Source organism: Papio anubis, chromosome 11, assembly GCF_008728515.1.
Source record: "Papio anubis isolate 15944 chromosome 11, Panubis1.0, whole genome shotgun sequence".
In the NCBI taxonomy this organism is placed as follows: Eukaryota; Metazoa; Chordata; class Mammalia; order Primates; family Cercopithecidae; genus Papio; species Papio anubis.
Window position 1 is genome coordinate 29,632,670 of NC_044986.1, and position 16,596 is coordinate 29,649,265.

The 16,596-nt window shown below is 49.8% G+C and overlaps 1 protein-coding gene across 6 annotated transcripts in view; it reads left to right on the forward strand.

The window, feature by feature from the left end:
• The window catches only part of SH3PXD2A (SH3 and PX domains 2A), a 255,824-nt gene that overhangs the window by 72,757 nt on the left and 166,471 nt on the right, over positions 1–16,596 (forward strand). For all 6 annotated transcript variants that reach the window (XM_017944296.3, XM_003904217.4, XM_017944298.3 and 3 more), the window contains one exon: positions 13,950–14,025. In XM_017944296.3, the coding sequence (XP_017799785.1) occupies positions 13,950–14,025 (76 nt within the window). The remainder of the gene's footprint in view (positions 1–13,949; positions 14,026–16,596) is intronic.

The following is a 16,596-nucleotide window of genomic DNA, read 5'->3' on the forward strand; positions in this document are numbered from 1 at the left end:
GAGGCCATCTGGCAAGTCCTCCACCCTTCTCAGTCCTTCCTGGGGAAAGCATGGCATTCTAAGCACTGTGCATGCGGGTTTGATAGATAGGGCTGTGGGAGAGGGGTGACGGTTTAGTTCCAGCAATAGTTGAGTCATGGAGGGAATGTGATGCCTGACTTGATTGGATCTAAGATTAGAACCCGCTGGAGGAATCTACATTTTCTATTGCCTTCCCTCTTTTAGTTTGTTTCAATAGACCTTGATTGAGCTCCTCTGTATGAGTCAGGGCAGGCTAACTGCTGTATAACAAACTCAGTGGCTCAACATAATAAAGATTTATTTTCTGCACAGGTCCCAGACCAAAACAAGTCACTAGAGGGCTCTGCTCCAGACAGTCATTCAGGAACTCAGACTCCCCCAGCTGGTGACCCCATCCTGCATGGATTTTTACATGTAGCCAGCAGGCAAAGGAAGAGAGAATATGAAGGATTGCAGGCAGATTCTGTGGGTTATGCCAAAGGGAGGGGTACATTACCCTGCTCCCGTGCCACTGGTCAGGATTTAGTTCCATGATTGTACCTCCCAGCAAGGAAGGCTGGGAAATGTATTCTAGTCATAGGTCCAGGTGTGTGTTGGATACCATGATGGATAATGGGAATATCAAGGCACAGACATGACTTTCAAGAAGCTGACAGGCTTTTGGAAGGAAACAGTTTCATAAGCAAATCATTAAATCCAGTATGGTAAGCATAGTTCTAGAAGTGTGACCGATCTGCAGGAGTGATGGGGAGGAAGGAGCGGTGGAACAGCAGGTTACTGGGGGAGACCTCAGGCAGGCCAGGCAGTGTGCAGGGACGGACAAGCGAGGATGGCAGGGCATGTGACTAGAGAGGTCAGTCGAGCAGAGGTCATGAATAGGCTCGTGTCCCACAGGCAGCAGAGAGCCAACAAAGGGTGTGAAGCCAGAGATGAAATCTGCAGATCGGGGAGCAAGTTGCAGCAACGTTAGAGACTGGTTCGAACTTAGCACTCTTCTTGCCTGGACCTTCGAAGAGGTTTCACATGTATCTTGGTCTCTCATGCCAGGAAGTTTCTAACAGAGGAGGAAGGGGTGGCAGTGGGGAGGTGACTCTCCAAGTCACCTAGTGCAGGCAGTGCTTCTGGCCGGAGTTTGCTGGGCCTGCCTGACTTTTGAGGGTTCCACTCAGCAACACAGGGCCTCAGTGGTGGCTTCCAGTGTCTTCAAGGATGCTTTCATTGCCCTCTCCTGAGTTCTAGGATGGCCCAGCCACTGTTATTTCCTGGGAAGGCCAAAGAGGCTGGTGCTGGTTCACAGCCCCAGGGCTCCCTATTAACCAGGCAAGGCTGCAGGGAGGAGCTGAACTCTGCCTGCTTGACCCCAGCCTTCTGCAGTAGCCTACTCTTTTGCTTTTCCTTTTGACAAGACTTTGGGGGAAGAAAGTTCTGAGACCTATGGGCACCTTGACCCATTTGGAATAGAGAAAACAATGGGGAATGGAGATGCTTGGGGAAGGGAAGGAGAAAGGCTGGGATGTTAGACTGTCATTTAGAAGTGTTCCACTTGGCTTCCCTTTCCAGGAAGCCCATCAGGGTTGCACACTGGGAGCTCGTTCTGGAATCTCCTTGCCTTGAGCAGCGGCCTGGGCCCAGGACCGCTGAGGGTCTGTTTTGGCTTCATCTTTGCCAAAAACTGCTCTCTTTGTCCCAGATTTCGTTCTGAATTTGATCCCATAGTGGCCAAGGCACTTGGGGTACCACAGTTCTAGGCCATTTGGAGGATGACTCAAGAACAACTGAGGCTAGGGGTGTGGTTCAGCCGGGAAAAGGTTAAAGCCGGTTGCCTTCCTTCTCCTCCCCTCTTCTTCAGGGCCTCCTCGTATTTTGGATGGTCCTTGGAGTTTGTGTGAGAGAGAAAAGTGTCAGGCAGCTTTGGAGGGAATTTCAGAAACCTGTGAGTGGTCTCTGGCAAGGCTAGGGGATGGCTAGAGATCCCTAGGAGGAAACAGGGTGACCACAGCGAGGAGCCTGCCAAAAAACACCTCGAATCTGGGCAGACCTCCTTCTCTGCGGAGTGTCACCACCGGCGCCCTGGGCTGATGCCAGGATTCCTCTGGCTGGCTGTCCCACACACAGATGTTTCTTTCACCACTCTCCATCCTCTGTACTGGCCAGATGTGTCTTCCTAGAATTCCACTTCTAGTGGAGCAGTGTTCCTCCTCTGCTCAGCAGCCTCAGGGGCTGCCTGTTGCCTGGAGGAGAAAGTCCGAGTTCTTCCTCTGTTTCAGATGACCCTCGCAGCCCTGCCCCTCACACTGCCCCATGTACATCCTCCCTGCCCCAGCACCAGGCTCCCACAGCTCCCACACTTCCTAGGGATGAAAGGGAGGGAAGTTCACAAGCAGCCAGGGTGGCACACTAGGGTATCAGGAGGATGCTGGGGTGTAGCTCCCATCCATAGTAAGAAGCCAGCCCCTCATGGCGCCTCATGCCTGTAATCCTAGCACTTTGTCAGCTGAGGTGGGTGGATCGCTTGAAGTCAGGGGTTCGAGACCAGCCTGGCCAACATGACGAAACCCCATCTCTACTAAAATACTGCAATTAGCTGGGCGTGGTGGCAGGTGCCTGTAATCCCAGCTACTCGGGAGGCTGAGGCAGAAGAATCACTTGAACCCAGGAGGTGGAGGTTGCAGTGAGCTGGGATTGTGTCACTACACTCCAGCCTGGGCGACAGAACAACTCTGTCTCAAAAACAAAAACATAGTAAGAAGCCATGCCTCAGATTCTGTGACTCCTGGGGAGACTCTATTCCTTCCTCCAGGAGCCAGGCTCAGAGCTGGCCACATGCAGAATCTCTGATCTGACTGCTTTCGTTACTAGCTCCCTAGGTTCTCTGCCACCCTGGCCTTATGCTCTTCCCTCTTGGCCAAGGGGAGCTGAAGTCACCTGAGCGATCTGCGTTGGGACGAAGCTCAACAGCCTTAGGATGAGAAACGGTGTGAAATTACAGGTTAAAAACCCAGAAGGCCTTACAGCCGTTGGCAGTTAGGGTTAGATGGGCCTGACAGATGGCCCTGAGCGGCTCCCTGAAAGCAGAAAGGGCTGGAGGAGGGCATCAGAGATCAGGGAAACACCACTGGAGTCTCTTTACCTTAAAACTGGTGACCCCATCCATCTAGCACTCACAGTAAGGCAAGTACACCTGCTCACCTGTATTCTCATTTCATCCACACAGTGCCATGGGGCGCTGTTTCTACTCCCACTTTACAGATGAGAAAATGGGGTCACAAAGAGATTAAGTGACTTGGCCAAGGTCATGTAGCTAGGAAAGAATAAGCTGGAGTTCTGACTTCAGCCCTCAAGCATTCCACTACTAACTAGACCACTAATAACGGTAAAACAGTGCCAAGAGAGGTGCCTCCTTCTGGGGGTTTCCTCTGCCTGGCCTGTGTTAAAGCACTCTACATATTCATTTTCCCTTTTTAACCTCAGCCACCGTGGAGGGGAAAAACAGGCGTGGCCCCATTTTACAGATGAGTAGACTGAGGCTCAGAGAAGTTAAATGGGAATAATGACTTCTGGCATTTGGCAGCACTTGCTTGCATCTTCTCCTTGGATCCTCACAACACCTGTGAAGACAGGCAGGTCCAGCATTTCACAGATGAGGCTGTGGTTGCCCAGCAACTTCTTGCAGGCTAGAACTGGAATCTTCCTCTGTTGACTCCAACCTAGTGCTCTTTCTCTCCTGCACAAAGGCCATGGGTCAGCAGGTGGGGGTGTGTGGAATGAGCCCACTGGGGTAGGTTTGGGGACAGGCATGGGTAGCCAGCCTACTTGGGCACCTTTTGGGCATCAGAGAGGCTTTCTGTGGCTTGAGGATTTCCCCTGGGATTGCATCCTCCAGCACGTCTTTGCTTAATTCACCCTGTGTACATCTCACTGCAGGTGTTGGGCTGTCCTCCCAGGCCCAGCATGTTAAATGTCACATCAGCCCCCCACGCACGGAATGAGCTGCTGGGAAAGCCAGAGGCCTCCTCCCCAACCCTGGCCCACGCATGCCAGCTGGGCAACTCCCCTGGGGCCCGTAGGTGCCCAGAGCCAAGCTGGCCCAGGCCAAGACACCTCCCAGACCCGTCCGCCCCTCTCAGTCTCCCTGCTGCCTCCCTGACCTCAGGGTTGTAGTTTCCTAAGCACTTTCCCTGGCATGAGGGACACAGCCTGGTGTCATAACAAGAGTAATGGTGACAGGGATGATAAGAATAGCTGGTGTATATGGAGCACTTAGTGCCAGGCTCTGTGCTAATCACTTTACCTACATTATCTCATTTAATCCTCTCACCCACCTGACCAATCAGGTTCTGTCCCTGTCCCCAGTTCGCAGATGAGAAAACTGATTTGAATGCAGAGCTGTCTAGCTATGCACCATTTATTTTTCTTCTTCACATTTTCTAAAATGTTGTGCAAGCACCACTGTGATTCAGGAAGAGACTCTTCATAGTATACGGGCAGGTATTTATCTTGTAATGGTTATGCTTCGTTTTAATGTGTGTTAATGGTATGGGTTGAAGTTTTTATGTGTTCCTCCCAAAATTCACATATTGAAGTCCTAGCCTCGGGTATGTGACCTCATTTGGTAACAGGGTCATCAAGATGTAATTAGTTGAGATCATGCGGGAGTAGGGTGGCTCCATAATCTAACACGACTGGTGTCCCTGTTAAAGGGGGAAATTTAGACAGACACCCACACAGGGAGAACAGCATGTGGAGATGAAGGCAGAGATCAAGGTGATGCTTTTACAAACCAAGGAATGCCATAGATGACTTACATCCCTGAAGCGAGGGGACAGGCCTGGGACAGACCCTCCCTCACAGCCCTCAGAGGGAACCGACCTGCCCATACCTTCATACTGGACTTCTAGCCTCCAGGACTGTGAGACAATCAAACTCTTTAAGACACCTAGTTTGTGGTACTTTGTTACAGTGGCCCTAGCAAACTAAGTACAGTTAGAATACACACACACACACATACACACACACACACACACACGCATGAACACAATACCCTTTTTTTTTTTTTTTTTTTTTTCGAGACAGGGTCTAGCTCTGTCACCCAGGCTGGAGTGCAGTGGCATGATCATGGCTCACTGCAGCCTCAACCTCCTGGGTTCAAGTGATCCTCCCTCCCCAGTCTCCCAAGTAGCTGAGACCACAGGTGCACACCACCACATGCAGCTAATTTTTAAATCTATATATTTTGTAGAGGTGGAGTCTCACCATGTTGCCCAGGCTGGTCTGAAACTCCTGGGCTTAAGCGATCCTCCTGCCTTGTTCTCCCAGAGTGCTGGGATTACAGGCATGAGCCACGGTGTCCAGCCTATACACTTATCATTTGAAGACAGAGAAAGGGACCATGAGCCAAATAATATAGGCGGCCTCTTGAAGCTAAAAAAGGCAAGGAAACAGATGCTCCCCTAGAGCCCAGGAATGGAAATGGCTCTGCTTTCCCCAACCCAGACACTGGAAACAGCAGCTTAGTGAGTGTGTGTTATTATCAAGCGGGCATCTGAGACTCCCACCTGCCAGTCCCCATCCCAGAGACTCCAGCCACATGCAGTGCCGTCCTTGAGATGGGTTCTGAAAATGACTTCTCCATCTTGTCACACTGCTGGTGATGCTTTAGGGCGCCCTAATTCCCCCTGAGAGTGGCACATCAGGCATCTGCCCTCATCCAGTCCTGGTGCGAGCCATGTGGTCATCCTCAGGTCGCTGGAATAAATGATCAGGGGCCTCCACCCCGGATCCCAGCACTTTCTCTGACACACGGCAGCATTTCATGGAATCCATGAGCAAGGCAAATCACTCCCATCCCGCTGCTTCCTGTAGCAATCCTGACAGTCCCACCTCCGAGCATGAGTCCCTGCCATTCCTCCCTCTGGAAGGCCTTCCTCCCGTTTCCCAGCTCTCTATTCAAGTCCTCGCTCTGATGTCTCTTCTGAGACATCCTTTTGCTCACTGCAGCCACACTGATGGTGTCCTTTCCTAAACTCCCATCGCCTGGCTTTTCATACCACTCAGCAGGTTGACACTCACCTAATGCTGCTAGGTAAGTCCGTTGTGCCCGTGTGGGTGTCCCAGCTCCCGTTCAGATCACGGACCATGACTGACCCTCCTGAATCTTGCTGATGTGGTAAAGGCCTGGTTGGGAAGGGACCTGAAGTAGTGAAGGCTCGCATGTTTTCCAGAAAATGGTTGAGGAAGACTTCTTTGACTTGTTAAGGAACTTTGGAACCTGGAATGGGCTCCCTCTCAAAGTCGGGGTGTGTTCTGGCACCGTGCTTCCTCAGCGTGGCATGAGCCACGTCCCAGCTAAATGCATCTCAACTCCTTGCCAGGGTGGACAGGTCCTCTCTGTCTCCTCTCTCCCTCTCCCTGGCTGTTCCTTCAGGCCTATCTGGGGGGCCACTAGTATGGAAACGGCAGAAGAGTCACTTAACTTGAATATAGATCATTAGAAATGATCCAATCTGCATAACACTCCAGGCAACCAGCTGGGACACCGCAAGGGCTGCGTTTTAGGAGCAAGGACCTAAGTAAGACCCTAAAGTAAGGCCTACTGTAAACTCACCCTAATGAAACCCAAGAATAAGTCCTAACCATATCCACAGAGGAGACAAAATTTGGAGGTTGAGTCACATCAAGTTAGAGGTACTTGGAAAATCCCTAGGACTTTCCATAGATCCACCCTAAGAAAGCGGAAAACCCTGCCTACATAAGTTTAAGGTGATTAACCAGTACTTGAATTGGCTCCTAGAACAAAAATCAATGCTTTTCAGAGAAAAATAACAGAATCCAGAGTCTCTACAGCCTATTAGCCACAATGACAAGTCTAAAATGAAACATTACTAAGTGGTCAAAGAAATAAGAAAATATGACCCATAGGTATAAAAAGTACTAGAAACTAACACAGAGATGGCCCAGATGTTGAAAGACTTTAAGGCAGTTAAATAACTAAGGGAAAATATGGATTTAATGAGTAAGCAGATAGCAGAGAAATGGAAACTATAAAAAATAGAGTCAAATACAACTTTTGAAACTTAAAAGTGCGATAATTGAAATGAAAATTTCACTGGATGAGCTTACCACCAGTATGGAAATGGCAGAAGGATCACTTAACTTGAATATAGATCATTAGAAATGATCCAATCCGCATAACCGAGAAAAAAGAATGAAGAAACACACACAGAGTTCCAGAAACATGTAGTACAATATGCAGTCTTCTGACTTACGTGTTTTAATAGTCCCAGAAATAGAAGAAAATTATAAAGGAGTAGAAACAAAACTTTTTTTTAAAATGGCCACAAATTTTCTAAGTATTATGAAAATTACCAACTTACAGATTCAAGAAGCCCTGTGAACTCCCAAAGAGAATAAATATAAAGAAAATGGCTGGGCATGATGGTTCATGCCTGTAATCCCAGTACTTTGGGAGGCCAGGACAGGAGGACCACTTGATGCCAGGAGTTCAAGATCAGCCAGGACAACATAGTGAAATCCTATCTCTACAGGAAAAAAAAAAGACAATTAGCTGAGTGGTGCACACCTGTAATCCCAGCTACTCAGGAGACAGAAGTGGGAGGATCATTTGAGCCCAGAAAGTCAAGGCTGCAGTGAGCTGGGATTGTGCCACTATGCTCCAGCCTGGAAAACAAAAGCTTGACCCTGTCTCAAAAAAAGAAAAGAAGGCTGGGCGCAGTGGCTCACACCTGTAATCCCAGCACTTTGGGAGGCTGAGGCAGGCAGATCACTTGAGCTCAGGAATTCGAGACCAGCCTGACCAACATGGCAAAACCCCATCTCTATTAAAAATACAAAATATTAGCCGGGCATAGTGGCACACACCTGTAATCCCAGCTACTCAAGAGGCTGAGGCAGGAGAATCGTTTGAACCGGGGAGGAGGGGATTGCAGTGAGCTGAGATTGCACCACTGCACTGCAGCCTGGGCAACAGAGCGAGACTCTGTCTCAAAAAAAATAAAGAAAAGAAAAGAAAAACCACACTTATCATTATTGTCCCTCTCTTTTTCTGTGATGTTCACTGATGTGTCCCCTGCATGTAACACAGGGACTGCTTAGTCCTCAGCTAAGTAGAATGAACAAATGAATTCTGAGGTTTCCCGCAATCTGGCATGGTCCCCACAGAGACTGGGTGGCCTTGTCTCTTTCTCTCTTTTTTTTTTTTTTTTTTTTTTGGAAACGGGTTTCACTCTTGTCGCACAGGTTGCAGTGCAATCGTGGGATCTCAGCTCACCGCAACTTCCGCCCGCTGGGCTCAAGCGATTCTCCTGCCTCAGCCTCCTGAGTAGCTGGGATTATAGGCGCCCGCCACCACGTCCAGCTAATTTTTGTATTTTCAGTAGAGATAGGGTTTCACCATGTGGTCAGGCTGGTCTTGAACCCCCGACCTCAGGTGATCCTCCCGCCTCGGCCTTCGAAAGTGCCAGGATTACAGGCCTGACCCACCGCGCCCGGCTGTCCTTGTCTCTTTTTAAGGGGAATTTCTGGGCCAGGAAAGCCACCAGCTTTTTGTAGTAATGCACCCTTTTTTCTTGAGCTAGACAGAAAGGGCAGAGGTGAAGGTTTGAGGATTTGGGCCTGAAAGCTTGAGTCGCTGGGAGCTCCACCCTCTGGGAGGGGCGAGGAGCCGGCCTCTTGGGTTACAGATGTGCCCCAGCTGGGCTCGTCCGTCCTCCCCTCTCCCCTCCGTGGATTGCTGCGTAGCCCTACCCTGGGAGAGCTGCTGAATCAGCTTTCCCTGGCTGGAGCCAGCGCGTGGAGCCCAGCTGTCCCCTATCTCTCACAGGATCCACCCTTTAGATAAACTGCCTGGCCTCCTCCACACACTGCGAGGTTCTGATGTGGTTGCGAGGGTCTCCATTAGCCAAACGCCTCTCACTCCAGCCAGGACCCTTGCGATGGGCCCTGCTTTTCCTCCAGCCTGAGTTAGGCCGGTGCTGGAGTGACAGGAGAATCCACTTCCTGCCTGCAAAGGTGGTCCCGCAGAACTCTCTGCTAGGCGGGGCCTTCCTGCCTCACCGCCCCCACGCCCAGGCTTCCTCCTTCCTCCCAGAGGGCGGGGCAGCAGGTTCAGGAGACAGCCCCGCTCAGCCCCGATTGTTTTATCTGTGGAAACCAGCCCTGCAAATTGGGTACTGACCAGGCTTCAGAGCCCGCTTTGCAGCCTGCCTGGCCCTCTGGGAGGGGTGACATTTTCACTGTCTCTCACCGCCCGCCAGTCTGACGTACTGAGGACCAAGATGCTGAACTGCGCCCCTTTGCCAGCTACAAGCGTCACACAGAGTGAACTCTTACTTGGTTTGCTGTGGAGTCTGAGCCCAGAGATTTGCTTTCGTTGAAAGTTGACCTGTGGGCAGAAAAAGTGTCCCTGGCAGCTGGTTAGCTGTGCTTCCGTTTTCCGTGGCCAGTGGTCCATGGGGGTGGGGGATGACTGACGGGGAGAGCAGCTCCGGGGCTCTGCTGGCTTAGCCTGGTGGTGGGATTAGGTGACAGGTGTGGCTGAGCTCAGCACCTGAGATCCCGCCCATACCTGCTAAATCAGAACCTGCCAAGAGCTGCGGATGCATGTTGAAGGTTGTGAAGCCTGGCTCCTTGATGTGAAGGCTGCAGGGTGTGTGTGTTATTTTGACGGAGACTCGCTCTGTCGCCCAGGTTGGAGTGCAGTGTCGCCATCTTGGCTCACTGCAGCCTCCTCCCAGGTTCAAGCGATTCTCCTGCCTCAGCTGGGACTACAGATGTGCACCACCATGCCCAGCTAATTATTGTGTTTTTGTTGTTGTTGTTTTAGTAGAGATGGGGTTTCTCAGGCTGGTCTGCGAACTCCTGGCCTCAAGCAATCCTCCTGCCTTGTCCTCCTAAAGTGCTGGGATTACAGGCATGAACTGCTGCACCTGGCCGCAAGGCTACAGTTTAACTTATTTCTAGCACCTAAGGCAGAGCCTGACATGGAGAAGGCATACAGTAACTGTTCTTGGAGGAAAGGAATGAATGCATGAGTCCTGCCTGCCCCTGCCTACTCCCCACAGCACCACATTCCCTCTGCACTGTGAGAATCTCAGTCTCTTAGGTCTGAAAGAGATGGAGGAGTCGGAGAACATGCATGTCAGAGCTGGGGAAAAAATGTCAAGTTTTTGTAGCCTAACTCCCTCAAGCCCCAGAGAGTCATAGCAACTTGGGTGAGGTCTCACCACCTGTGGTGGAACAGCTGGTCGCCTTGTTTCGGGAGACAGGTGGTTGAGATCAGGACAAAGTGTTCCATACCTGGGTGTGTGTTGCTGGGCCCACCTCTCTCCTCAGACATCTCTGTACCTCTTCATCAGAAACCTATGGAGCCATTTCTCCGAGGCCCCAATAACATGTTAGTTATCCATTTATGAATTCTCATTCTTCTTATGGAAAAGATTTAAGGTACTTATAAATATGCATAGAATACAACAAGATAAAAAGTAAAAAGGAATACATTGGTATTAAGGAAGTGTGCGGATGTGTGAACAAGGGTATTCACTATAGTGCTTTGTATAGTAGTGAAAAATCAGAAACAGCCTAAATATCCAACAGTAGGAGAGTGGGTAAATACACTATGGCTCATCCAGAACTGAAATTCTGTGTACCAATTGAGAATGCTGACGTGGCCCAGGCGCAGTGGCTCACGCCTATAATGTCAGTGCTTTGGGAGGTCGAGTTAGGAGGATCTCTTGAAGCCAGGATCTTGAGACTAGCCTCACAGTGAGATCCCATCTTTACAAAAAAATGTTTTAAACTAGCTGGGCATTGTGGCACACACCTAGTCCTAATTACACCAGAGGCAGAAGTGGGAGGATCACTTGAGCCCAGGAGTTTGAGGCTGCAGCAAGCTATGATTGCACACTGTACGCCAGCCTGGGCAACAGAGTGAGACCTGGTCTCTTAAGAAAAAAGAACACGGATATGAAAGTATTCATTGACATGGAAAAAATGTTCATTATGTAGTGTAAAAGTATTGATGGGTTCATTTTATTTACATGGATGGAAGAATGCCTAGCAAAGATAGGTATCCCAAAATATTAATGTCAGGGAGAGAGATTATGAGTGATTTTTATTCTCTTTTTGACCACCCACTGCTAAAACTTCTAGTTTTTTTCCCTTAGCGAACATGAATTACTTATGTAATAGTGTTAGTATAGAAATGAAATTTACAGAAACAGAATATGGGTGAGGAAAATGGGAAAAGGAGAAAGTAGAAGTCCTAATCTATATATAATTTGTTTGAAAATGTATTAATTTTTAAAATCCTTTGCTGAGTGTTAAGATGTAGGAAAGAAAAAAAATCCTGTTTTTAGTGTTATGGCCCAGTTGCTGTTTTTACACATAGCAGGCAATTATTAAATATTTGAGAGTTTGACTTAAAACATTGAGAACTCATGTGGCCAGGCGTCGTGGCTCACACCGGTAATCCCAGCACTTTGGGAGCCTGAGGCAGGCGGATCACTTGAGGCCAGGAGTTCAAGACCAGCGTGGCCAAGATAATGAAGCCCCATCTCTACTAAAAATACAAATGTTAGCCAGGCGTGGTGGCACACGCCTGTAATCTCAGCTATGAGAATCACTTGATCCCGAGAGGCGGAGGTTGCAGTGAGCTGAGATCGTGCCACTGCACTCCAGCCTGGGTGACAGAGCAAGACTCTGTCTCAAAAAAAAAAAGAAAAGAAAAATTCATGAGCCAGCTTTTGTTAAATATCCATCTGTATTCAGGGAAGTGAAAGTTAATCATGCTGCAGTCTTTGTCTTGTTTTGAATGGAATCACCAGTGACCTGCCCTTCCTTATGTGGGATCTAAATAACCTGGGTATATTGGGTAATGATTATGCAAGAGACAATCCTAAAATTGTGTGTTAGAGCTGGATGGGTGGACGAACGGATGGATGGATGGAAATAAATGCACACACACACACACACACACACAATCTAGCCTAGCTTTGTTCCCCCCAAGTCTCATGTTGAAATTTGATACCTAGTGTTGGAGGTGGGCCTAATGAGAGGTGTTGGGGTCGCAGGGGGGCTGATCCTTCATGAATAGTTGGTCCTGTTCTCATGGTAATGAATGAGTCCCATGAGAGCCGGTTGTTTAAAAGAGCCTGGCACCTCCCCCTTGCCCTCTGCTTCCTGTCTCGCTCTGTGATCTCTGCACATGCCCCCTCCCCTTCCATGCCGTGAGTGGAAGCAGCCTGAGGCTTCACCAGATGCCCAGTAGATTGTGAGCCAAGCTAAATAAGCTTCTTTTCTTGATAAATTACCCAGCCTTGGGTCTTTCTTTATAGCAACACTAAACAGGCAAAGACAAACCGCTTTTCACCACCTCCAACGCTAACACCTTGGTCCAAGTCGCCTTCAGTAGGATCCTAACTGGTCTCCCTGCTTCCACCCTGTGGTCCATTCCCTACGCCATAGCTAAAGCTGTCTTTTCTAAGTGTGAAGCAGATCATCTGCCTCTGCACAGAACCCTCCAGGACTTCCTCTTCCATCACGATAAGCCCTGAGTCTTCACCGCAGCCTCACCAGACCCTCTGTGCTCTGGCCCATCCTGCCTCTCAGATCTCATTGCCTGTCCCTCTGCTCCTGGCTAACACCACTCCGGCCACATTGGCCTTGCCAGGCTCTTTTTGCACGTCCTGCTTCCCTGCCTGAAAGGTTCTCCCTCTCCAGTGTAGCTTGCTTCCTCGCCCCCTGCAGGTCTCTGCAGAATTGCTAGCTGGGGTCAGGCCTTCCTTGCCACCCTATATAAAATGACAACTCCTGCTCTGTTCCAGTGCTGTATCCTACTCGATTTTCCTCCGCAGCACTGATCTGATCTTCCCTGGCACATGACATATTTATTTGTTTGCTGTTTGTCTCCCTCCACTAGAGTGTAAACTCCCTGAGGGCAGGAACTTTGTCTATTTTCTTTACTGCCCTTTCCTTAGTGCCCAGTGCTGTAAAGTGAATGCTCAATATATATTTGAAGGACTGATTGGACTTCAAAGATCATGTGACTGATCCTTCTCATTCTACCAAGGAGGGGCCTGAGGCCTAACCTTGAGAGGCTCCTTTCCTTGCCTGAGGTCACACAGCTGGGCAGCAGGACTAGATCATGACTCCCCTCCTGCCTACGCCTCAGAAAGGGGATCAGCCACACACAAAGGGACCCTGGCCTCATCCATCCTGTCTTCTGTGTGTTTTTCCAGTTTACAAAGAATTTTAGCCCAGAATAGCAAAGAAAAAACAGTTTTTCCTCCAGAATCATGGAAACTCTTCCAGTGGGTCTGTCCCTGGAAAAACAGCAGCGATCTCAGGGTGGGAAGGTAGGAAGTGGAGGAGTGGTCTTCCGGCAGCGGGGGCAATGGGATGGATTTGGTTTTGCAATTAAAATAACAGCTGGGTCTGTTTCCACAGCATGGTTCTGGAAGGTGGGTGGTCTGTCTAAAGTATCAGATGGGGCCGTCCCCCATCCTGGCCCAAGAGGGTTTGGGATGGCCAGTGGCTGAAGGATTCACCCCACAGACGAAGTATGAAAGAAACCAGGCCCAAAGGAGCCTCTGGAAACCCTACAGGCAGCCTGGCCTGAAAGCCTCTAGTCCCTACCCCAGCCTTGCTTGGGGTCATCTCCTGACACCTTCCCCTGCACTCCTACCCGCTCGCTGAGATTGATCAGATGCCCTCTTCAATGCAGAGAGAGCTTTGGCCTCCTCCCTCTCATGCCCCATGTGGTTTGTTAATCATCTGTGAAATGAGGGATCTCAGGCATCACTCATCTGTATGAGGACACTGGGGCCCTGGAGAAGTGGAGTGGAGTGGGGAAGGGTTAATGAGGAATGTTCTGGTCTTCTGAATCCTGTCCCTCTGTCTGTCTGGCTTCTCAGATGCAGCTTTTGGATAAGTTTCCCATTGAAGGTGGCCAGAAGGACCCCAAGCAAAGGATCATCCCCTTCCTCCCAGGTAAGCATTGGGTGGCTCCACTCAGGGATAAGGATACCGGGAAAGGACCGGTCCTTCCCTTAGGCTGAGAAGAGGCTACTAAGTGGCAAATTCTGGGGGAGGCATGCCTGGGAATCTGCATATGAACAATTCCCCCAGGGGATTTGGAAGCTCCAGACTGTGAAGGCCACTGTCCTCCAAGTGGCTTCTCCCACCATTGCAAGACCATCTCTGCTGGCTCCTGGCCTGTAGCTTCTGAGGAGTTTCTCAGGCTCCTGGACTTTGGTTTCCTTTTCATAAAAAGCACAGAGAGACCAAGTTCTCCTGTGAACGGATGAAGAGCTGCAGGCTGAGCTGTTTGTACTGACTCCCATTCTAATCATGGATAACCTTAAATTGAGCACGCTCCCTGATCTGATCTCCTCCAGTCCTCATGTCACCTTATATGGAAGAGGCGGCTTACACCATTCTGGAGTGTGTTTAAGGCAATCAATTACATTATGTAATTTACAGAAAAACTTCTCAGGTGTATCGGAACCTGTTATTTTGATGATGTCTTAAGTGTGTATAGAGATTTATAGCCATGGAGTGCTTTTTTATTTGTTATCATATGCACATCTCCATACCGAGGTGTGTAGTATAATCTCCCCTAATGGGTGAAGATGTTGGGGTTCAGACAGGCTAAAGAACTGTCTGTAAAAGTGGCAGAGCTGAGGCATAAACTCGGGCCTCCTGGTCCATGTCTGGTTCTGCCCTGTGCCAGGTGAGCGATGCTGTCCGCTGGCTTTCCAGAACCCCTACCGTTTGCCAGAAGAGCTCCGTTCACAGTGGGCTTCCCCCCGGGCTCAGGCTGGCCCTGGACCTGCACAGGTCGGGACCACAGTGATCAGTCAGACCTTGGCAAGAAGCAGGGCCTGCATCTTGCTAACCCCTGGCACACTGCCAGCCCACAGCCAGTGCCTACTTGCTGACTTGAAAACAAATGTAGGGGCACCTCCCTCAGAGAGTGACTCCTCTCTGAAAGGCATTTCTCCTGCATTCCTCCATCCTCAAAAGCAGCGAAAGATGTGAGTCCCTATGACCTCCTGTCCTTGGAGTCCTATGCTATAGCTGGAGATAATTAGTTTAGTTACAAGGAAGAACTTCTAAATCCCACAGTTTGGGCAAGACTGGAACTTGTCAGTGAGGATGTCCACCCAAGACTGGAACTAGTCAGTGAGGGTGTCCACCCAAGACTGGAACTAGTCAGCCCCTGGCCTCCCTCCACGGAGGCACAGGATTGCTTCTCCATCCCTGGCCTAGGAGTTCATATGGGGTGACTTGCGTACCTTGTGTGGCTTTGCACTGGGTCTTGAATGGAATGTCCAGCATCCAGGTTGGTGACAACCTTAGATGGTGCTCCAGTACAGTCTGGAAGCTCAGTGCCAGGGTCTGGTAGCCCAGCTGGGACGCTGTGGGCACAAGCGTCCTAGAGGCAACCTGAGGCCACAGCGTGGTAGCCTGGCCTTGGGGCATGAAGGTCACCAATTTGCTCCAGAAGAATGGGCTTCTCCCACTTCTTCCTCAGCTAGCACTCCAGAGAAAGTTCACCCCAGTACCATTCCATCAGTGGCTGTTTACCGGGGCTCAGCCTGTCAGAGCTCATGGGGCTAGTGAATTAAAGGGAGATCTGATTTGTTTTCTTCATCTATGGAACCCTCAGGCTAGTGGGAGAGAAGATCTGCTCCATCATCCCAGGACCATTTAAGGCAGGATGTGACTCTACCACTGTGCAATTTGAGGGTGACTGGAGAGGTAGCTCAGAGAACAGCGACCTCATTGTGAGCTGAGGAAGTCAGCAGAGACCTCCTGAACAAGGGGGGCCTGGAGCTGGCCCCCACAGGATGGATAGGCTTGGAGGGTGGAACGCAGGGCAAGGGCTTGTGTACTGCGGCTACCTTAGCCCCTTGTCTCGGGAGTCAGACTGCCCGGGTTCACCCTGGAAACCCTGGCTCTGCTGGTTACTGGTTGCATGAACTTCTCTGTGCTTCAGTTTCCTCATCTGGAAAATGGGGATGATGATAGAATGTACTTCGTGGGGCTGTTTCAAGGATAAAATAAATGAGTGTATCTCAGGTGCTTAGAACTATGGCAGCTCCTAGTGGGGGCCAAATAAATGTTAGTCCTCATAATTACTAATGTTCCATGCATGCCTAGCATTTTACACCACACATTTACATATATAATCTGATTTGATCCTCCCAACAAGGTGATCATCCCCATTTTACTGACTAGGAAGCTGAGGCCAAGGGAGGCTAATAGACTTGCACAAGCCTACACAGCCAGGAAGTACAGCGCACACCAGAGCTGTCATTCCTGACTCCTAGGCCAGGCTCCCTTTCATATCCGCTGCCCAGGAACCAAGAACACAGCAGCTGCCACGGGACTGAGTACCTCTCTGAACTTCAGTTTCTACTTGCAGGATTGCAGTGAGGATTAAAAGAATTTACGCAAAACACTTTGCACAATGTCTGTCTTACAGTAAATAATAAATGGCAACTGTTAATCAAGAAAGTCACCTGCCCCCACACCACCACCTACTGGGAAAAGTCA